The sequence below is a fragment of the Protomyctophum bolini genome (assembly GCF_963924005.1).
Source record: "Protomyctophum bolini genome assembly, chromosome: 2".
Taxonomy (NCBI): Eukaryota; Metazoa; Chordata; class Actinopteri; order Myctophiformes; family Myctophidae; genus Protomyctophum; species Protomyctophum bolini.
The window spans coordinates 12,989,593-13,014,592 of record NC_137863.1 but is presented as its reverse complement, the minus strand read 5'-3'; the positions used below and the strand labels follow the sequence as shown (position 1 = coordinate 13,014,592).

Sequence of the window (25,000 nt, the reverse complement as noted above, 5' to 3'; positions counted from 1 at the left end):
TGTGGTTTGGTCAAAGAATAACTTTCTTTCATTTCTTTCCACAGCAAGCCAGCCAAAATGTCAGTCATGTGGTTCAGCACTCCGGAGAGTTTATATTAGCAAAATGACTGAGTCTGTTGTGTTATTCTTATGTGAAATGTCCATTGTCAGTGGTTATTGTCAAAAAGACAAAGACTGACAATGTCATCATTCATGACGAGACAGTGACACAGTCTGCTGTTAGAACTAATGAGTCTGACACAACACAGCACTGCATCTGTCAACAGTGACTCATAGAGCCCCATTGGCGGGACATGACAAGGCATAGCTCGCCATTTAGCTACCTCCGTGGCAAGTCAGTGTAAAAATAACTCTTAATGGGCATCATTGTGTTTATTCTGCTTATACAGAGGACTTAACCACAAGCAAAAAGCCAGTAACTGACAGGGGGGGGCCTTACAAAGACATAATTGTCGGTTAATGGGCATACTCATGAGCTGCAAGCATCCACTATCAAGAGTCTTAAGCCTGATTTATGCTTTGGCATGAATCAGGCTGCACTGGTGGTCCACTGACATTTATAACAGACTTTATACAGTACAGTATAACAGATCAGACCCTGCATCTCTCTACGTTCACATCGACTTTATGTGGTTCTTTATGTGCTTTGTGCCTGGAGGACCAGGCAATTCATACTGGATCGCTCCCATATACCCATCTTTCACTCTTAACAACTCAACATTCCATGCATCTCTTCATCTGAGCCTTCAGAGACCTGACCCCTGGCTGAACTCAGGAAGACGCCACTACAAGTGACCCCCCCACCATGACCCGTTGCGACCTTCGCACTGGTCCGTGGCACCTTAGAAATCAAACCGACAGGCAAGTCACAGGCCCTTCATCATTTCACATAAGCCTGAACAGAATTTAATGTTGAGGGACTGTCTCACTGAGACGAGCCCGGGCATTGTCTCACTCTGGATGAGTGGCACAGAGTGACAGCAAAAGCAACCCCCATGAAGCATGAGGGAAACCATGGTGCCAGTCTTCGCATACATGATTCAGTCTGCCAAGGAGAGATTACATGCTACCATTTCCTGTCCCTTATTGTGATTCTGATGGACCCCCCACTGGGCAGTACCCTGCCAATATCTTACAAAGGATGAGTTGTGGGGGTCTGTTTGGACTATAATGCAAGACAATAAAGAAGGAACGAAGGCCAAAAGAGGCGAGAGACAGGGGAGCTCACTCACTGAAAGCCGCCACTGTCACTGAGGATATGGGCATTTATCTGGTCATTCACTGTCCACTGTCACTGAGGATACGGGCATTTATCTGGTCATTCCAAAAGGAACATAAACAAACAACCAAAGCTGAATTAAGCGGTACACAACCTGTATTGTGTATCGCTTTATTTCTGGAGCCTTACGTTCAGCCTCACACCTACGAACACAGGGGATCCATTTCAGACCTCTACTTGTTGGCAGGGGAACAGAGCACTGTTGGGGAGTAGGGGTCTGTCCATCTGTCTGTCTGTCTGTCTGTCTGTCTGTCTGTACAGTTATGAGAGCTTTATCCCAGGCATACTTCAGGTTATATAAATAGGATCTGCTCGTGAAGCAATGACACAAGCTGTAAAGTATGTCTGACTTTCAAGCCTTCCTGTATCACGAGTCCAATCGCTGCATAGCATCACTGCTATGCAACAATCATAATAAATTGTACCAGATTGCAGCGCATTGTGGCATTACAGCGGAGCACAGAAAATGAATGTGACATGTGTGGCATGTGTGGCGCTTATCCAGTGGTTCCCAAATGGTGTGCCGTGAGCCGTGAGATCAGTGCCTTTTACATTATTATTGCAATACTATACAAAAAGTGTGAATATGTTTTGTATTTATTACTTTGTATGCACGCATCTCCCAATACAGATATTCTATACCATAAACATATGTATACATTTATATATTTTTTAGTCACTTTTCACATGGAATCACTATATTCTTTTCTCATATATTTTCAATAATAACAAAAATAGCAGCTCTACATCTCACAACATGTCACATTTCTTGTAGAGCTGCCTATTTCTGTCATGAATACAGTGTGTACAGTGTGTGCCTTGAATACATTGTTGTGCATTGGCCACGAAACGTTTGAAAACCACAGCCTTAATGTGAGACGATCTGTACCTTGTGCAGGTTCCCCTTGGAGTCCCCTAGGAAGGCGATGGTATGTCCGGCTCGAACACTGACCGCCACAGAAGTGAGACGGGCAGACGGGCTGTTGAATATGGTCTTTGCTTCCACTGCCATTCGGCTGGCCATGGGACTGGGGGTGTGGTCAGAGCCGCAGGGATAGGCCTCTAGTGTATTCTAATGGTGGAGATGGACAAGAATGGAAAGGTCAGTCGTGTACAAGATGTGGTGGCAAGGAAACTGAACCCTAGCATCCTTAGTTTGGAGCCAACATTCAGGGAAATAACAGATCTACAAGCTTGCAACGTGTTACGTAGAGACAAGTTGTGAGCTTGTAGATTTTTGCAAATAATTGTTTAGAGGGAAAACAGTAGGAGGCATAGTATAGAGACCTTGGGAATTCAGTCAAGTACGTTTAAGGTAACTATAGGCATAGCTCATCAAAACAAACTTGTTGCATACATTTTTAACCCTTGTGTCTCTATTCTGGGCATATCTAATAATAATAATAATAATAAGTGAGGTACCTACAAGCTCACAATGTGTTGTAACATGACGCCTTGTGAGCTACACTATGTGATCGCGTGATATGCAATATAGGGTTTAAGTGGTTAATAGACACAGCTCGGCAAACTCAATTCCATAAACTATGCTGTCAGTTTGGTACAATAAACATTGCCTGTTAAATGAATTATCATTGATTTCTGGGACAGTTCTACGAAACAATAGCTCTATCCTAATGCTGCTCAGAACGATCCCAGCAGAGATTTATCATGAAGAGAGAGAGAAACTATTGCAGGAATCCAGTAAGCTCTGCTCTGAGTACTTTAAAGATTACAAAGTATTTGTTTTTACTGCTACGTTTTGGCACCAGATTCTTCCTGTTCGGGCAGTTGGGGGTTGAGTTTTTTTTTGTTTTTTTGGGGTCCATAAGATTTATTTTTCCACAACAGTGTTTGAAAATGAGTTCATTGCTTCATGATTAGTACCCATAACAATAGGAAGTAGAGGCAATGAACCTGAGAACGCTAACTCTTAAGGCTTTTTAAAAGCACTACCAGCTGGGATATAACTGACCTAGCATGCCATGGATTTAACCTTAACTACCACATACATGTTTTGTCATCTCTGCTGTACAAATATTCTGCTCCTGTAAACTAAATAATGGCCATATTTAAGTAAGACAGCCACTATATAGGCCTTTCAAGGCTATAGATTAAGATAAATAATAGGTAGCGCACACTCCGGACTCCGGACAGGCCTGCAGGCTTAGCCTGCCTACACCAAAACATGGAAAGCCATCCATTAGGGTCAGCTAAGTAAGGATGACTCCATGTCCAATGTCCATGGAACCCAAGAATAGCTCCAAACCATGTTATGACAAATAAAAACAGAGAGTTATGAGGGTCAGTCCTAAAACACTAACAGGTTAATACATCACTGGTTCAAATGGTGGACCGGAGCCAGTGATTAGCCTGTATTTACGTTGGCAAAAAGACACATACATCTACAAGCATGCTGCAGACTGTAATCATCTGGATAATCTGCCACAAAGACTTATGGCAGTAATAACCACAACGTAGTTAGATAATGAGAAAGAGATTACTTCAAATTGTTCAACAAACAGAATCAGTACAATATTGTCTGGTTAGTGTTAGTGTACCTAATGGTAGCAAATCACATTCGTGACAATTAACCGCAACATGTGGCCCCATCGCTCTATTTTACTGGGCAGATGGAATTTGCTTGTAAAGGGCGTATGAGGACTGATTTGTATGTGTTGTAAATGGACAGAACTTAAGGGACACTTCACTCCATTTGCAACCAGATCTTATTTTAAAGAGGGAGTGCCACCATTGTACCATGTATTTTTCCAGTTTTTCATGTGTATGAGGTGACAGTACTTCATTAGATACCCTGGAGTCATTGACTAGTTTTTATGTGCAATGGTGTATTAACTTTGTATTTAGGGTTTCTTCCTGGAGGCTGAACCCTTGACAGTCAAATGGGCCAATGAAATAAACAGTAATATTGTGACATCACACTATCAGCCCCTCCGCTAACCCCTCCCCCTTTATCATACAACTACAGCTGTGGGTGAGGCTTCAGTTCAGGTGGATCACCACCCATCGCCACCCACCAGGCAAACCAGGCATACTTAATGAACTGGTGGGCATGCCCACATAAAAACAACATTTTAACAAATACTTTATACTTATTTGAAAAAATTATACCTCCTTATATAACAATAAGACCTGATGATCATGTTTTAGGGTGGGAAAGAATCATGGCACTCCATCTTTAATGATGTTTGGGAGACATGATGTCATGGACAGAGGCTCACTTCCTTCCTGTACTACAATTCCCATAATGCTTTGGTGCACTGCTCCTCCTTGTGGATAGGGGGAGGGCTGTCTTACCGAGACAACATATAGTCCAGGAAGTAAGTGAGCCCAGTGTCCATGACATCATGGACACTAAAATATCTAAAAACACATATTACCTAGTAATACCTACATAAAAACCCCAGGAAAGTGTTTCTTGTCTCCCAAACATTAAAATAAGATCTGGTTGCAAAAGGGGTGAAATGTCCCTTTAAGATCTCTTTTGAGCTTTAGCATCCATTTAATTCCTTTTGTTGGGTAATTTTATCTGGCTAGCTAGGGTGTCCTTGTCAGGCCTTGTTAAACGTCCCCACTATGTATGCCTGATGCCGACAATCAATCCCTGCCCAACCAGCGGTCCTATTAAATTACAGTGAGTGCACGGCCCCTAGAGCAGTTGGTCGCAGTACGTCAGGTTCAAAGGTCAGGGCTTGTTCTAATCACTATGTCCTCCAACGTAAGTAGTCTACATGATGTTATAAGATGAATAGCTGAAGATGCAACAAGTCAATGCCCTGTGCACCCAAATGGCCCAGAAGGGATAGTAATACAGACTATCAGCGCACACGCAAGGATGTGTGTGTGCGTGCTCACACACGCACACACACACACACACACACACACACACACACACACACGCACTCACAGCACTGTGCAAATGTACAGTATAACAGAAATTTTATATTTCCCATGCAGCTACAGTAGCATTACAAAGAGGGCTCATCTAATTCAATCTCACCAGAAGAGAATTACATTTGTCTGAGATCAAGATCAAATTAAATTGTATTCTTTCTCTTATATGGACATCACTTATGCTTATAGAGGTTGAGCCTGGACATCTTCGGATGTAGTGGCCACCAGCTTTGCAAATGAAAGCGTAAATGTGATAGCCAACCCAGAGACATAACTCACTGACACAAAGAAGAAAACAAGTTATTTTGTTAAAATAAATAAAACAGCAGGGATTGCTTGGCATATTGACATTAACCAACCATTCTTATAATTTCATCCAGTTACAGAAAGTAGAGTAACTACAATGCTTTTTTCTTTTATTATTATTACTTATTCAAGGAAGATTTGCTGTGTGTGGAAACAGATACACTACATTTTCTTCTGAACTAATCCAGTAAGTCTGCTAAAATGTTTTGCTCAAGTTCATCAAGCTTAAGCTTTGCACATTAAGCAGAGCGTTCCTCATCAACATTCATGCCCACCCACGCTGTGACTTTCGGAGACGTGCTAGGCACGACTACTAACGTCTGAGAACATGAAGGACACAGGCCCACTTTGAAAACCATAGCTAAACATGAATGGACTGTGAAAAACGAGTGAAAACAAGTACAGCTACTGAGTTTAACTCACCGAGGGCAGGTTGGCACAATTGGACTTGACTTCGTACTCTATGTAGGCGGCCTCCATCCCTGCTTCTCTTCCCGCCTGTGTGTAACACAGGTCTCTGGTGGAGTTAATCCGCTGGTCCAGATCCTGGAGGTTGAACTTGCAGAGGGCAGAGTCTTCACTGGGGCCCGGCGACGACACCAAGCGAGTTGAGAACACGCCCAGGAGCACCTCCTGGCCGTGGCTCTCTACTTGGTCCTTGGGGAGCCCCAGTCGGACAGCCTGGAGGAGGTTGTACACCTTTCCTGTGCTTGAGCGGCAGGTCAAGGGCACCTCCACGTACGAGTAGTAGGCCTGGTCGTCCACACACACGCGAGAGACGTAGGTACGGTACTCGCGCAAATGCGACTTTAGGTCGCGGCGGTAGAAGAGAAAGTAGACATGCTGGCGGTGAGCAAAGGAAGCCACAAAGTGATGGTCGTACTCCGAGAGGGGGCCGGCTACGGCCAGCTTGGCCGTCTCCTCATAGGAGAACAAAGGTTCTTGGGCAAGGTTCCGTGTGGATATCGGCGGATGGCCACTGGTGTAGCCACGCCCTACATACAGCACCGGCTGCCGGTCAGGACGCGAACGTACGACGAGTCCCACGGTGCTGACATTTGGGTCGTTAGCTGCTACATACTGAGTGTCCACTGGCTTCTCTGCAGAGAAAAGGACCGTATTCACAGAATCCAAGCTCCGCTTTTGGCAAATCCCTTGACTGACACTCCCACAGGTGATGAGTTGCATAGAGTACGGGTCCACCAGTAGCAGTTTGTTGTGGTTGCTGGTGGCCTTGGCCATCGGGCATTCGCTCTTCTTGACGGGCGGCAGGCACTCGCGGCTGTCTGTCACTGGGCCCGTGTTGTTCTGCAGTTCCAGTTGGAGGAAACGGTCCAGCTGAAACAGGCGGTCTTGGGCCCCGACGTAGACCCGGCCCACGCCGGAATGTGGATGCAGGGCCAAGTGTTCAAACAGGGTGTCATTGCGGATGAATGTGGGATAAGTGCTATAGGGGGACGGTTCGGACGCCAGCACAGCGCCAGAGGGTACCGAGGGGAAGGGCGAGCTAGCAGCTAAAAGCAGCAGCAAGGACAGCAGCGACCGGCCCGCTGTGGCTGAAAGACGACGCACCACCCCCGGAGGCATGGCAACCAATCTACAGGAAAGAAGAAAAGACAGGATTTTAAAGTCAAATGGTCTACATTCAACACTCTTCCGAGCAGTGAGTGACCAGCAAAATGATACACATTCCAGTGCTGACAAAATTACTGGCTGTAAAAAGTGTACAAATGGGGTTGTGTGACCACACAAAATTCAACACTTGGAATTTTGCTGTGTTCCGAGAAGTCTTAAAATGGGGTCTAAACTTTCACCTCTGCCCTTTGCTTTTTAGCTAAATAAAGAAAGTTCCTCATCATTTCAAAATGTCTCTCTTCAATCAATCAATGTTAAGCTATCACAGTTGACCATGATGCATGCATTTCAATGAGACTTCCTGGTCAAATAAAGGTCGAATAAAATGAAATGCTAAACTCTGCATTGTGCAGATCCTATGACATTCATTGACCACGCAGTACGTCAGGCCCCATGATGATGATGACAGGGATAACTCACCATTTGTTTCCAACGTTGTGTTACAGAGGCATGTCACCTCTTGACCTCCCAGCAGCTCGGGTTTAAAAACACATCTCTCTCAACACACCTGCAACACAAAGAGCACAGGAGAGCACGTGTGAATACACGTCTGTAACACCAAAATACTTCATTGGGATTAAAGAACAAAACGTGTTCTCTTTATATTATATATACAACTCCCCCGCCTTCCTTCATGTGTGTTTCTGCACCAAAGACAAGCTTTTGAAAACACCTTATATACGTTTGATGTATTGGGGAGCTGCCGCTGTCATTATGACATATAGTCCCTTGAAAGCCTGGGCCAGGAACCTCATTCCCATTGAAATTCCCATCAGGCCAGTTTCTGTCAATTTCTGTGGGGTCAACAAGCCAAGGGAGCCAGGTCAAGTTGCGTCAGTCACAGATGCCTTTCAGCACCAGAGCGCGCTCAAACACGCGCACGCGCACACACACACACACACACACACACACACACCGCAATGCTTCTTCATCACTAGGATACCAGGTACAAAACACTTCAGTTCCAGCATCGGCAGGGAAGCCAGAAGAAACAAAAACGGTATTTTAAAAGAGGATGGCATGAGAGGGGAAAGACCCAGAGCTCCTTTTCTGTCACCCAAATCTATACTTCACTCTTTATTCTTTTGCCATTTTCCCACTCTTCTGTACTCATTTGCATCTCCACAAGTACTCTCACGGGTCGATTTGAACATTCTCAGAGTAAAATGAACAAACACTCAGATTTTACTGTGTATATGACCTCTGCCTCCTTCACCAAACTCTCTCCCCTCTTCCCCGCTCCCCTCCACTCATTATCTCCCTGGTTCTCTCCCTCTACCCCCCCCCCCCCTCCCTTCTCTCTCTCTCTCTCTGCTCCTGCTTCAGTCTTTCTCTCTAGCCACTGGCACGGAAGTGGGATTATCTCCTACCAGTTGGGACGGGTCTTTGGTGGGCCTGAGCTGGGGGAGCAGACTGCAAAAGACACTATTCAGCCCGCTCAACAGACCGATCATAATCACAAGAACGTCAACACACACACACACACACACACACACACACACACACACACACACACACACACACACACACACACACACACACACACACACACACACACACACACACACACACACACACACACACACACACACACACACACACACACACACACACACACACACACACACACACACACACACACACACACACACACACACACACACACACACACACACACACACACCTCTCTTTCCCTGCAACCCTGGAGGCATTTAGAGAGCTTGCTTTGTTGGCAGCGGCCTATGTGGGAATGGGGGTAAAAGCCAAAGAGCCAAACGTGAACTTAAGAGAAAAGAGAAAACATTTAAAAAAACATTTAATGCACAGCCTAATCATTTCCACCGTTTTCTGTATCATTTATAGACTTCACTAAATGTGACTTATATCTGAACCTCCCTCTACTTCCTATTCCTAACAAATGTTTATTTTTCCGCTTGATAGCATGCTCATGTAGAACTAATTATAGCTCCAGCAGCGCAGACTTTATCAGCCGACAGACCCAGAGGCCATGTAGGTTGATTGATGCCTTGGTGACGACTAGATTTTAAAACAATTACAAAAATAAATCAAAAATAAACACTGGAGCAAAACATTACAAAGCAGTGGACAGATAAGGCAATGTCCATTATATATATGAGAGAGAGACAGAGACAGACAGACAGACAGACAGACAGACAGACAGACAGACAGACAGACAGACAGACAGACAGACAGACAATATATCATCAAAAACTGCTTTTCTCTCTTCTGTTAGGTGAGGCCATGAACTCATTGTATTAACTTCTCATCTTCCTGGTATAAAGGTTTTTCACTTCTCATCTTCCTGGTATAAAAGGTGAACTGCAACCCTGTCCAGAAAACTGTATGAAAGAATGATGATGTCTGGAACCTAGCAGAGCCATTCAGGGAATGACTGGCATGTTAAAACAGGGGAGGACAGCAGCAACAAAAACACATCTGCTCTCGTTTCCTTCTCCTGGCTGCTACAGTGGAGTCTGGAGACTAATTCCTCCCTGTGGATCACAATCTGCCCACGCCACCAGGTGAGCTTTGCAGTTGTCGCCATCGATAACAGCAGACAAAAAAATGTGTGCACTGTGCAGGGTGTTGTGCAAATCATCCGAATGCAACAACAACACACCGCTCAGACGCTCTCTGTTCATTTTTTCCATCGCCTCATTTTGGAAAAATATAACTGCCAGAACCTACAGGAACAAGCCATGCGTTATCATCACCCCAGTTTTGTTTGGAAGAGGCCTCCCTCCTCCTACGGGAAATAATCCAATCAGCCTAAACTTCATTCAGACCGCTGGATACATGAGAACAGGAGAATGGACTCATGATTGAATTCCCTCACTTTGAAAATCATATCAGGATAGAGGTGGAAGTCTCTTTTTGTCACTTTAAGCAGGCCTCGGGTATCAGTTTGACAGGAAGGGGGAAATGCATGCTTCTAATTGGTTTACATGAATGTAATGTTCCTCCACTCCTGTGTAATGGAGTCCGCCTTGTTCCAGTACTGACGGTGAAGGAGGACGGTGCAGATAGATAATGCATTGAATTCCTGAGCTGGGCTGCATAATAATGGATTGGAGAGTGGAGACATGAATAAACATTAAAATATAAGTTATTAAGGAGATGAACAGGTTGTCACATACACAGGCTCTGGCCAACAACACCAGTGTGGAGTCCAGCAGTGGTAGACGTCCCACTGACTGACCTCATCGTGACTAAATGACTCAATGGTGCTTTCAATTAAGCCAACGTCTGCTTTCATTAACCCAACATACTCATTAATTTCCAAATCAGCTGCCCTACATTTTATTACAGTAAGCAGATACAAATTGGGGTATGGGCGGATGACAATGTTGAAAGAGGGGGGGCAAAAGAGGAAAAAGAGAGAGAGAGAGAGAGAGAGAGAGAGAGAGAGAGAGAGTAAACCAGGGTCTGACAGCAAGGGAAGTCACCACAAACAGTGGTTACAAGCTCAGTGCTTCCTGAGAGCTGATGGAATGTGACTAATGATAATAAGCCAGAAACTGAGGGAGTGGGAGAGGAATCGAGAGCGAGAGATATACAGAGAGAGAAGGAAGGAGGTGGCCATTAATTACAGTGCCTACCCATTAATGCCCCATTCAACGCCACTCATTCATAGAATGTGGGAGAGGGGAGGATAAAGCCAGTCTCTAATTAGTGCCATAACTCTGAGAATGAACACGTGAACAGTCCTGACTGTGTGCACATGCACGCATGGACAGACTGTATCATCTGGCGCACATGCTGACCTCTAATGAGAAGTCCTCCCAGTCTCGCCTTACTTCAGACAAATAAAGACACCACCAGAGGGACAATGGCGCGTGCGTGCGTGTGTGTAGGGGGTATTCGGCGCGCGCGTGTGTGTAAGGGGGTATTCGAGGCAACGAGTGACTGCAGCCACCTGCTGTCAGTCATTGCCCTAACATCAACAAACACAGTGTTTACAAAGGATGCTTTAGTGGCTCTGAGAGCTTGTGGTATACAGTTACACAAACACTGGCCATCAGCGTCGCTCTGTAATATACCCACAAATCCAGCCACCGACTGCCAGCCATGCAAGACTTACAGTCATGATATAACGATCTGTGTAAATCATTAGAGCCAATCTCGTAAAGACCGCAATGCAGGGTTACTGCAAAATGTACACCTTGTCCTTTGGAAAACAAGACCGTCGCACAGAGAAACCAGCGACAAATTAGGATGTGCCAGATCAGAATATACTGTTGCGAAAAACAGCGCAGTGCGAGGGAACCCACTGTGGGGTCGTAAATCTATTCAACTAAATGGTTTTTGAGAGTTACAGTGTCAAATGTGTGTTCTGGCCAACCAGACAACTCAAGTAAATTACAGAGAAAAGGAGGTGAAACCTACTCTGGATATTCACATCAGGAAATCCCATATGTCATTTAATGTGAACTCAGTTTTATTCAACCACAACTATGGAATCAAGGCTCACCCACTGTCTCCTCTGCGACGGCGATACTCACAACATCTTCGGCATTGATGCCAAGAGGTGCTGATGTGTATATATCACTTAATTGCTACTCACACGCTTGCCAGTTTCATCAGATTAGTATTATTATAGAATATTGCTTCACATTCCATAAAAGCCACCATAAAACAAATCTTCCTTCATCTTGATTGCATGACTCCTCCAATGAAACAAGATGAAGACAGGTGGTGTAATGTGCTTTTATACTGTATACAGTCTATAGTTTCAGACAGTACAGCTTCATGAAAGCTATTTATATAAAGTCATAACATCAGAGCCAGCCACATCACACAAGCCTCAGGGTCTAGCATCAACATGTTCTGTGAGGCAGTTAGTCTACAAACTGGTGCTGTGTAATTGTCATGTTTCTTAGCATGTGCCAAGACACATGACAACTACTGGATGACAACTATATACCATATTTGGAATAATATCATTTGAAACGTGTGCGATTTTCAGAAAGTTATGTCATCTTTTTATATAGCCCCACTCTTAACCATGGAACTGACCTGCACACTGGACAGCCTGGCTGGCTGACTAAAAGTTATTTATAGAGAACCTCCAACAATGGTTGCTCAGCTTAAGAGAACGCATTCCTCCTCGGCTGACGAACTTCAGGCAGAGAGAGAAACACTAGGAGAAGGAGAAAGATGAGGCGGGGTGGGGATGGGGGCATAGAAGGAGAAAGATGAGGCGGGGTGGGGATGGGGGCATAGAAGGAGAAAGATGAGGCGGGGTGGGGATGGGGGCATAGAAGGAGAAAGATGAGGCGGGGTGGGGATGGGGGCATAGAAGGAGAAAGATGAGGCGGGTGGGGATGGGGGCATGGGGATTATCGCTCAGGGCTCTCTTCCGGAAAGTTCTTCCAGAAAACAGACATGAAACGTCCCTCACTGGAGTGAGGTTTTCCTGATTAGTCCCTTTTAAGGGGAGAACTCCACTATCTCGCAGAAAGACTCCTCTGGACATGTTCCAGTGGTTAAGGGAGAGACACTTGTCAGTGAAGAGGGAAACGGATAGGGGAAGTTCCCAAGGCTATAAAACTTTATAGCCCTGACGAAATCACCCCAGAGTGACAGAGGCTGGGCTATCGGGGAGGGGGGCAGATATCTGGGTGACATCACTGGGCCTCGGGCGACTGAAAAACCCATATTGTCTTGACAGATCTGGGTAGCTCACAACTGGCATCCATCAAACAGCAATTCGTTTCCTTGATATGAATCAGTGTTCCCCCCGCAAGGGAACTATGTTCTTGTTGGAGAACTTTCTCCTCGTTAACCCTCCAAAAGAAAATCCCCTCAAGCTTGTGGCTCAAACAGTACAGGTACCCTTTGTGCTGTCCCTAAACTCTGTCATGTAGAGTTGTGTGTTAGGGTGCATCTAATCTCCATATAGATCATCAGAGCGTATTCAGGTTAAATAAATGGCCAACAGCTGACAAACGGGAAGCTATAAAAGTGAACTCTGGTGAATGTAACTGTATCGTAGCTCCGATGGTGACAGGTGCATCTGGTGGGCCACACCAAAAATCTACAGGGAACTCCTGACAGCTCCGCTTTTCAAGGCACTCACCACCTGTGAACCCTTCGCGCAAAAATCAATTTGCGATGCAATGAGGCATGAGCAGCATGTCCTTTCCTTTCTCTCCCGCTCAGCTTCCTGTCAAACGTTTACAAAAGAAAAAAGGAGGGGGGAAAAAAGGAACAAAAAGCACATCTTCAAAAATAAATGTTGCAATGTCTACACTGGCAGAAGAAACCACAGCTTAATAAAAGTACTCGTCATCTACCAACTCAATTTTAAACGCCAACATGCTGCTTGGCTCTGAGATGATGCATTCCTGGGCTGTAGGCCGCGTAGCCACCTGTCTCCATCCAAAGTAACAGAGCTCAACAGCTTTATGTAATGCCAACAGTCCTAACAAAGCTACATACTGTATGGCACAGCATGAGCAAAGCCTGCCTTAAAATCCGTCGTGCGACAATGTTACGAGCCGAAAATAGCCGATTTATAAGCTCACAAGTTCACAACACGTTGCTTCGCGACGTGTTGTGAGCTTGTTGCAGTTGGCAATTTTCAGCCCTGCATTAAGCGCATACCACATGCCCACGACACCGTGAATGCTAGCTCATAATCTGTCATCCCCTTGCACGTCTACTCTCTAGTCTCTAGAATTTCTCTCTAAAAAGCAGAGGAAACACTAAACAAAATCCTACACATTGGTAATTTAACACACAAAACGTTGCAAAGGGCCATTGGGCCATCCAAAACAGGATTAATGAGTTTGGATAAGTTGGGATAAAATAGTATATTTAATTACTGTACAGAAAAAGGTATTCCAATACACAGGAACAGTCTTCAGAGTTTGGTGCTAAACACTAGGCAGTAGCTAAGTCCACCATTAGGTTGCACAATTCAACTTGCAACTAGAGATAGTAGGTCAATATTTGTAGCAGATAAAGCAGGGTACATCTGTGAAGTGAATGTGTGCGTTTGTGTATTTTACTATTGATATTACAGGTCTGTACTGGCAATAGTCACAGCCTAGCTGTGCGTGACATTTGTGTGACTTTCTGCATGGGCTACTTCATCACAATGGGTTAGATGAAAAAAATGAGTGGTGTGTGGAGACTGACTGACTGTATAATTCCATTGTTTAGGGCATTCCCTTTGGGTGGCAGCTGTCCAGTAGACCACTCATCCTGACACACAATAGCAGGGTGTGGACACACACACACACACACACACACACACACACACACACACACACACACACACACACACACACACACACACACACACACACACAGAGTGTGTGTCCCGCACCTAGACAACTGTATTTAACTACTTAGGTCTCTGAGGCGTTCAGCGGGCCTTGAGAGTTCAAAGTGACAGCATGGTAATGAAATGCTAGATCAGGCAGACAGACAGTGAGGGAAGGACAGACGGCAGGAATCATTAGACATAGGTGGGGCTTTGATATCACCATCGAGACAACTAGGTTAACCATTAACCACATGAACCCCAGTGTTCCTATTCTGGGCATATGATAATAATGTGAACATTCAGTCAAAATAGCATAACTACCAGATCACTTTGGATCAATCACAACACGATGCATTGTGAGCTTGTAGAGCGGCTATATCTAGCAAAGAGATTGGGTGTAGGAAAGGGAAAAAAGACCCCATGTAGGGTTTAGTACAAATCCACAGCCACTGTTTTGAAGAGAGGATTAATCAGTCAATGGGGTGACACAGAGAACACAGATAGAGGAGAAAGACACAATGATTTAGCAGGGCCACTATTCTAAAGTACTTTAAAACGCTCTTTAGGTGAGCATTTAGGCATACCGCACCACCAGAAGATGGCACCACACCATGTAAAGGTTACAAGCCCCCACCCCCATAACACCATCTATAGACCTGAGGCGCAGTCAATGGCTCTGCTGTTATACCATAAGCTCTGGTGGGCAGGACGGCAGTTAGGCTGGGGCAAATTACACAAACACAACCTCTGACATTGGGTGGCTTTGTCCTGCCAGATCTGGCCCTGCCTGTAACACAGTTCCAGAGTCAAGTTCTGTTGGGTGAGAGAGACTGAGAGAGGAGTATGAATCGCAGCTTCTGTAATAAAGCTGACATTGGCCATGTTGTTGCTGAAGGCATCGTGCTTTTTGGATGGACAGGCAGCCTGTGTGCTGGTGTTTTAGATGCCCCCCCTAACAAAGGCAGACTTACAACAAGAAGGCTGCTTGGTGGTTATCACACCAACTGCTAGATCAGCAGTAAGCAGCCAAATACACACTCAAACCTACGCATACAATCTTCCGTGGCTTAAGGTGCTTGGGAGGGAAATTCCAAGGCTCAACAATGTGCACGCATACAGAAAAGGTGACGTGCGTAGTGTGCGTACAGTTAGAGTACACACACATTTCACCAGCAGTTGCGAATTTCAGTAAAATGGCCAAACTGCTGAATCAGTCAGTAAGACCACAATCAACGGTAAAAAATAAAGAACAGGCTACATTAATCATTTAGGCCAACTGCCCATCCAGGACCTTTGGGAATAGTCATTCCACAGGACAAAACAAGAACTATATTTCTTTCCATCAGTAACTCACTCAGATCCTTCCCAAAGACCATCCCACACTGCCCAGTGCCAGCAACCAGGTCCCCTCTATCTGACCGCTAGAGAGAGGATCTACTGTCTGGCCTTCTATTCCACTCCAGTATGATATCTACCCTTGTCAGGCTCATATAAACAGGACACAGTCACTGGCTAGCACTAATACACTGCTATGGATGAAAGGAAATGATGTGTGCGCGACTGCGCGTGCGTGCGTGCGTGCGTGCGTGCGTGTACGTGCATCCACGAGTGTACATTTTTCATGAGGCAATGCTTTGCAGGGGAAATTACAGCTTGTGTTTTAACATGCCGATTATGGCTGAAAGAAATATGCGTGCACATTATCGGAAAAAATGCAAAATCTCCTCTGACAGAAACGGGAAAGGACCACTGATTTTTCTTTTCCTTTCCTTTACTGGTCATTTTCATCACCAAAGTGCATGGCAGTACTAGGAGAGAAATCTACAGTAGCTATAAGCTAAATACGCTAAAACAGGGGTTGGCCTAGATATTATACGGATACTATATCCAATCTTTGGATATACTGTATAGCCAAATGAGTAGGGATGGCAGAGTTACGTAGATGCTTTGATGTGGATGAAAGTCATGGCAGGGCGGTAAGATCAGAGAGCTCGGCACAAAAGGTACTTAGTCTGTTTAACTTAAACGGAACACATCAAAGTACACACACACACACACACACACACACACACACACCATTGACGAAATCCAAATGCACACTCGAACCTTCCGATAACGCCATTCGAATACACAATACTCACAGCAACTTCTAGATAAGTATTATGCTCACACAAATACCAACACACACACACACACGTAACCACCTGGATTCTAACCCAAGTCGAAGGGGAATCATCGACTTCACTAAAGGGAGATTAGACTTCTGGAGTCCAGGCAGGGCACTCATGTTGCTGCACACACCATCCTACAGAAACACACACACACACACCCCTGGCCTACCTACACCACCCACAACCCAGAATCCTGCTCTCCCCCTCACCTCTAGACCCAGTGGCATATAAAATGCTAGTTCAGGACTTCTCACCGGAGGCTTGTGTTTCATCAGCCCCCTGCCTGACTGCTGAGCTGCTGCTATGGCAGCCCCTCGGCCTGTCAGGCCTGCCTGCTGTTTGATGCTGGGTGTGAGCGAGAGAACAAAGCTGCAAAGACGCAGCTGCATATTCATGACCGAAGCCGTAGGAGAGGGGACCGGATAGAAGGGGAACGTGCAGGAAAATGCACACGCACGTGTGCGCGCACGCACACACACACCCCCCCCCCCCCCCCCCCCCCCGGCTTATTAACTGTACTCTGCTTTGTAATTGAGGAAAAGGTGTGGTTTTGTCTCCTGGAGTGCTTCGCTCCAGCCTGTCAGCTCCCTGCTCTCTGGGGAACTGACCAATGCTTTGGGAGAAGAGCTATACACGATGGGAGTATTCTTCTTAAATATAAAATAAATTAGAATGTGAATCTTCCTTCTTTTCCATTTGAGTGAAGACACTTTGGTAACTTAGTTTGGAGTGCGTTAATTCAACTCTGCTCTCTCAACGAGTGAGAGAGCAGAAGGCAGCCTTTGCATGGCTGGGAGGAGGGGGCGGTGGTGGGGGCGGTGGGGGTTGGGTGGTGGTCAGAAAGACAAATATTTTGCCTCTCCTTAGTCTCCTGGATGACAGTGTCACAGCAGGCAAAACAAGTTATTAATAGACCAGCTACTGGGAGAGGGACAGAGTGGACAGACACAAGATGGACAGATGACCAGAGACAAGGGGGGGGGGGGAGAGACAGAGAGAGAGATACTGTATCTTTCATCAGCCCAAACCAACAAACACATGCATACTTACTGTACCTCTACATTGACACTGCAGTCACACACTGCAGGAGATGCCCTGGATGACTTCTTGTCTGCACGTTTGACAAACTTGAGTGAGTATACCGAGTTGGAGTTTAATGGGAGAGCTTTGACACACACACACGCACGCACACCACCTTGAAGCATAACATTAAGGTTATAGTTAGAAAGCTGCCCCTGTGCACAACCAGAACATATCTTTGCCATATGAAAACCACAGAATAACAACAATGTATTGCCTTGTGCCTTTGATTCTGCTCACCACGCACTACACTAATATTTGATATTAATAGCATTCAAATGATTTTCAACAAACATTGGTAATCATCATTCACTCCATTTCCAGTGTTTCTACTCAGTGTAAATGGCCAGTAAGTATTAGGTTTGTCTGGATAGAACAAGGGGTCCTTTGAAAAAGAGCATCGTGAAGGATTAGCTTCCATTGGCAACTCAGAAACATGGAACTGCTGCTTCCGAGTTCCGACCCACTCAGTCTGAAGAACTACCCTGCGAGAACAAAGCATGTGTCCAAACGCACACATTTCTATCAGTGTCACTGTTCATTGATTTTCATTGACCAGTGACCCCATTCCTTTTCAAATCATTTTCACTATCACACAATCAAAAACTTGAGGCAACTTTGACCCAAAACTTAAGCGTTAACATGAAATAGTGTCATTGAAAAGTGACACAAAATGGCCTCACTTTGCAAGAATGTTTGCATCTTTTCATTCTTGTATGGATATTCAAACCTTTAATTTAAAGAATAGAACAGAAACACTCACTCTCTCTTTTCTGGGAACCGTGGACCTATAATCCTCTTTTTAGCGTAGCGGTCTTTTCTGAGGAGGTCAATAGTTTCCAGTGCCAACTGTTGTAATGTCAGTCTGTAATGTCAGCAGAACACAGCAGTGCGTGCGTGCCACGCATATGGGACATTTGCATAGGACAACATGCAAGGTTGGCGAGATTTGATGCACACAGCCACACACAAACACACACACACACACACACACACACACACACACATACAGTAAGGCCCCGTTCTGGCAGGTCCCGGGTACTAATAAGGGCAGTGTAGAGAGAAGAGAGAGCGCAAGAGAAAAGGGTAAATGTTTGTGTGACTGCCATGCTGAATGATGTGTGTACCACTATACAAAGAGCCTCTTTGTGCTCGCATGCATCCAATGCTCCTTTTCCATAATACTGCCTTAATAAAACACAAGGGTGTGTTCTGTGTTGCTTACAGTTCCATGGTAGCGGGGCTTATTGCAAACGCGCAAAGTTGAGAATGACGATGTAAAACAGTAGGGGTGGGCCAGTAACGTACGCACTGGTGCAGGTTTTACTAGAGTGTGAACGAGTTTGGAGCACAGCGAGGCTCCAGCACAGCATTAAACTGCAGAGAACGTGGAGAAATGAGATCATAATACATTTTAGGGCTACACACTAACATTTTAGTTGGTTGCACTGGTGCACCCAACTTGTTCATATACGGTAGGCGACTAAGTGCACAAGCATATGATTTAAATGCACACACTTACAGTACACACACACACACACACACAGAAAGACCCATGTAAGGTGCACTGCTGCGACCCTAGTTCGACAGATGCAATTCTTTTCGTATCACTGGACAGATGTTTGGGCACATGTGTGAGTACACAGGAGCACTAGATTCCAAAATACAACATCATAACTAGGGATGTCCCAATAGTAAATACGATTCTGATCATTTGATTTTGAGTATCTGGCGATACCGAAATCACAGACAATATCCATCTGGAGATTCTGGACAACTCTAATTATAACCAATGTCGTTAAAATGCAAAAGATATAGTAACCCCTCTAAAGTCTAAACACTCTGGAAGGCCAACGGCCTAAATGGCCTCCAGAGTTCCCATAGCTGTGAATCAGATAAACAGTTTGAGAACAACGGTGGGCTACCACAAACAACCTATAACCTGTAGACTGCCCCGGTAACAAGATGTGCACATGTCATGCACACGCTCTACAATGGGGGGACACGCAACAGGCCAACAGCACGTGCACCAAGGTGCCCCCATTCGATCATGATTGGAGGAAGGCCCCTCTCATCCTGATTGGATAAAGGCTGGCTAACCCTATAGCCAAAAACTAAACCTACGTTTTTTTGACCCCAGGGGATAACTGGGGACAGAGAGGAACTCCTTATATGGTCAGCACTCTCTATAGTATGGATTATATAACGCATTAATTTATTGGTACCACAGTGAAGTGAACAGGGTGCTCGGGGTGGCACAGTGGTAAAGAGCCTGCCCAGTGCATCCGGCAGTGCAGAGCATCTACACACAAACCGTGCGTTTGCCAGGCGGGGAGGGTGACGATAGTCACTGCACGTAATCCTACGGCTGGGGTGGCATCTGCAGGCAGGGAGTGTGACGGGAGGAGTAGGACGAACGCTATACATTACAATACATCCTCCTGGTGAGGGCTCCTCACTGGCAGATGAGTCAGTAGGATACAACAGCAGTGATTACCAGCACGTGTGCAGGGAGGACTCATTTGACATAATGAGCAAAATGGGGAGAAAAGAAAGTGTTAAACCAAACTTTAATGTAATTAATGTCATTATTAATAATAAATAAACAGCCAATAATATTACTTTTTTTATACAGTAACAAATACTCTTGAAGAGGGCTGCAAAGGTGAAATAAATTATAATAAAATATTTATGTTGCCATGTACCTGTGCCGTGTACATAGCAACAACAAAAGTATATATTTTTAAATGCACTATTCTCCAAAAACAAATATTGCATTTGATGTTTGTAATAAGTTGTTGAATATCCTTTCTCAAGTCCGTTGTATTTGGCCTCTCTTCACAGCACTATATCCTCCTGGAGGTTAGGACGGGCATGAGCGGCTCTGTGGCTGGATAACATGTTGGCTGGACACCAGCCTGGAGTCTGGTGCTCTTCCAGCCCGATTCCGTTGCTCTATCCTGGGCAACTGTCTTTTAAAAAGGCCAAAATAGACAGAGGCGACCTTGGCTCGAAATATGACAGACTACAGGCTGAATGTAAATATGTGTGTGTAATTGTGTATGCACGCGAGAGGGACGGCTCACATTTTTTGCTGGAAGGGCTCTTGTTCATCATTATGAACATCTGTCGCCTGATGTCGACTGTGTGCTTCGAAGCCCTGCACATGTGGATGCCAGGAGAGTGAGAGTGCATGTAGGTGTAACAGATTACACCTTGTCCCCCTGACTGTGGTCACACACACACACACACACACACACACACACACACACACACACACACACACGTAACTACACATGCTGTCATTGATGTAACTCTATAATTCATGAGAACCTCAGGATGTGACGTTACTATGTAATACTGCGTGATCGCCTTAAGACTGTATAAACATAGGAGTGATCTATAAAAACAAAGCCAGCTCTGCCTCAACAGACCACCCTGAAGGTGGTTTCGAGTAGTTGGGGAGGCGGGGGGGGGGTTGGCACCCTGGCATAGCCAGTAGGAGAGCACTGCGAGCTGTGACCAGGGAGGGTAGGGCATACTGGTCTGTTAGAAGTGAAAAACAGAGGAATGGAACGGGAGGGGAGGGGAGGGAATGTCAACAAAGAACTCTGAGATAAGAGCCTCACACATTCCTACTGCGGTCCTGCATAAAGGCTGTTTACATCCCAGTTAGCAGTCAAGTGTGCGAGTGTGTGTGTGTGATGATCACTTCCAATGATTTTCTCTCACCTCTGGTACGGTTTTACAACACAGAGATGTACTATAAAGTGCTGAAGGACACACATGTCAGTTGGACTATTAGCTTGGTGTATGGGGTGTACGGAGGGGTGGGCAGAGAGCTCCGCCCCTTCTGTTCATGCAGACATGGCGTGTCTCCGTCCTTCAAACCTCCTATCTACGGTCTCTGTGTTTCTCTGGTTCTTTCATTTAATCATAAACTCGCCCACCGTCCTCTCCTTCCTAGCAGATCCTCCATCGCTTTTATCCTTTTGTTGCAGTTCATCCTCCGTCTGCCGCCGCATAGCATCTTCCTGTATGGCGGACCCAGCCTGCTTATAAAACCATGTGACCCATTGAATTGAAGTGGAGGATTGTTAATTCCAGGCCCTACACCCGAGGAGTACATCAACCTCACTCTGCTATCTCTAAACTTTCATCATCTCTCTCTTTCTGCCGTCGCCTTTTGTCTTTGCCCGTCTCTCTCTCTCTGTTCTCCACTAGACTTGACTCCTGGCAGTAAAGATACAGGAATGTTCCTCCCCATGAGTCTCTCTTCACGCCCTTCACCATAAATACTGCAGGGCTTTGATGCAGCCCGTTGGCATTTGGAGCTGAACGCTTACCCTGGGCCGCGCTTAGTAACGTACAGCTCCGGCCTCCAGCTCCAGCTGTGATCGTGTAGTAGGGTACATCTGCTTAATAAGGGCACCCAAACAGGGTGCTTTAAATTACATCTCTGCACAATGTAATGGGGAAAGGCAGAACTTTAAAAAGGTCTTGCTGATTTATCTGCATCTGAAAAGAGCACGGATATATTTTATATCTGGCGTTTTTCATGCCGGTTTCTACATACCGTACATCCATCGTGTGCGTGTGTGTGTGTGTGTGTGTGTGTGTGTGTGTGTGAGATACAAATTTCAGCCCAATTTCAGCCATACTTTACTTCCAAAATAAAATACAAAAAACTATGAAAGGTGGGGAAAGAATCTATGGAGTTAACATTACTCTAATAGACCCCCCAGCCCCAGGTGTGGTTAGAATATTCAAATATGTCTTCCCTGTGTATTTTTGGTTTCTTCCTGAAAGCCTTTGAGTCAAAAGGCCCAATCGAAATAACACCCTTTTAGTGACTTCATTACTCTAACCCCTCCCACATCATACAACAGCTGTGGGTCAGGCTTAAGTTCAGGTGGGTAGTGCTATGGTGAAAACCAGGTATACTTAATGACTTGGTTGGTGGTCTTCCTCCTAGTATAATCATTAATCATAGTACCTGATGATCATGTTTAAGGGGGGGGGCGGAATCACGGCACTCCATCTTTAAAGTCATCCAAGTCCCCAGCAGGACATTTCCGTTTTATCCTTTTAGCCTTAAGGATCTTGCACACTGCTGTGTTGTTTGGATGAGGTCCTTGCTCAGTGCTCACTGGTGCGTTTTTCAGAAAAGCGGAAGAAAAAACTAAACTTGCTCCGATATTTGAGTCTGAAAACGCAGCGGTCTGCAGGCTCCTTCAATGTTTGACTGTACCACGTGCTGTTTACATTTCTGACTAAATAAAGTATTCAATGAATCAATCAATCCAAGTCGAGACTAAGTCTTTTTTCCCCGATTTGAGTCTAAAGTCATCAAATTTGTGACTCGAGTCCAAGTTAAGAGGCCACACCTCTGTTATACACACAGTCAACAAATCAGCTTGTGTCAGCTTGTCTCACGGTTATTGCACTCACTGACATGATGTGGAGCAGAATGGAGCGGGGGGGAAATGCCACTCCGCTCCCTGACGCTCATTGACTTGCGCACCTCTCGCTCCTCTTGACTTGCGCACCTCTCGCTCCTCGCTGACGTCACACACAAGAGAAATTGTTTCCTAACAATGCAGGTTCGGGACTTTAACCATTGCCTAACAACGCCGATGTTGGGTATGTGACATGTCTAGTCCATATATGGGCATTAGCAAATCTATGCACCAGCTACAAGCAGACACTACCTGCCAACAACTAGAACTTTATATAGTACAGAGCCATTGAAGAGTTTAGTACGACATCTCCGTTCACTTGGGGGCTCTTTTACATAGACTTCTGTTGGCGAGGTGTGATAAAGGACTGAACCGGCAGTTTACGGAACGCATTGGAGTCTATGGGCTCGCACGAGTACATGAACCACATGACCGGGCTGTTTTCTGCACCGTATTTATATACGTATACATTACATACACAGTGCACACGTGTAAAAACAACATTGCTACTGTCCACTGTGGGGAGATATTTGTTTGTCTTTTGGGTGGTTCTTACAGCCTTTTGGGTGGTTCTTACTGGGTTCTTACAGCCTTCTGGGTGGAAGTTGCATCATGCCTCCATGTTTTGGTTCGGCGTTGTTATGGCCATTTAAAGAAACACATCCGGCCTGTAATGATCAAAGGAGAGAGCTCGGGGTTTGAAAGGCATTCATTTTCAAAAGCCAAGTTGCACCGCACTATTTTTGCAGTTGGACAGGCTTACTGGAAATGTATGCAATACTTGCATGTATGCATTGTACACACACACACACACACACACACACACACAGTACATACCTTATATAGACGTGTGCATGTGTGTGTGTGTGTGTGTGTGTGTGTGTGTGTGTGTGTGTGTGTGTGTGTGTGTGTGTGTACATATATATTGTGAATCGAATGGGTATATGGGAGTGTAATGATGATCTATTGTTACAATTCATGTTCCTCTGCGGAAGAGAATGGAAGATTTTCTTGGAAAATTGGGCTCCCCTCCCTCCAAGAAATTCTTGGGGGTAATATCTGAGACGACAGTCCTATGGAGAGAAAAATGTGTGTGTGTGTGTGTGTGTGTGTGTGTGTGTGTGTGTGTGTGTGTGTGTGTGTGTGTGTGTGTGTGTGTGTGTGTGTTTGCATTAGCATATGCCAGACAGGATAGCACTCCACAGTCAAGTCTCACACCTTCACCGTAACAGCCTCATTCATCACGGAGCCCCAGACAACACAGGGGTCACCAACCCACCGCCACGCACACACTGACAGACTTCATTATACAGGAGCGCTGGGGATAACGGCATCAACCCATTCTCAGAGTACACACAGAGCATCGCATATACATCTAAACAAGGTCTGCGTTCTTGACCTTGGAGGAACACACAGCAGCCCCTTCTCTGCCTCAATCGAGCCACAAGCAGGTAATTAACAGGTTTTGAGTCTTTTGACAGCAGCAAACAAAAAGGACAACTGGGACATCACCACCCAAGACATTATTTCTTACACTGTCAGGATGCCTGAAGAAGGTCCATGACCGAAACGTTGCCTTTATAATGAAATATTTCATTAAAGTGCGAGTGTATGGGTCGTTCTATTTCATTCTACACGTCTGCTGCTTCACTAACGCAACTAAACTGACGTGACGTGCAGAAAACTTTGCTTTTCCTGGACTTGCTTAAAAGAAAACATCTTATTGCACTCAGTCCTGAGTGTTTGAACTGTCTTGCTGTGTAAACATTTCAAATAGAGCGATACAGTTTTACTGCTAAACTCAATATAGAAATGGGTTCACCTCCCTTCAATGTTTTGTTGTTTTTAATTTGAGAGCAGTTTT

The 25,000-nt window shown here is 45.2% G+C and overlaps 1 protein-coding gene across 1 annotated transcript in view; it reads right to left on the bottom strand.

The window, feature by feature from the left end:
• The window catches only part of plxnb1b (plexin b1b), an 89,823-nt gene that overhangs the window by 32,978 nt on the left and 31,845 nt on the right, over positions 1-25,000 (bottom strand). Inside the window, exons 3-5 of the mRNA XM_080786030.1 lie at positions 7,553-7,640; positions 5,921-7,094; positions 2,169-2,351 (exon numbers count right to left, since the gene is read on the bottom strand). Of these exons, the coding sequence (XP_080642156.1) occupies positions 2,169-2,351; positions 5,921-7,084 (1,347 nt within the window). The 5' untranslated portion in view covers positions 7,085-7,094; positions 7,553-7,640. The remainder of the gene's footprint in view (positions 1-2,168; positions 2,352-5,920; positions 7,095-7,552; positions 7,641-25,000) is intronic.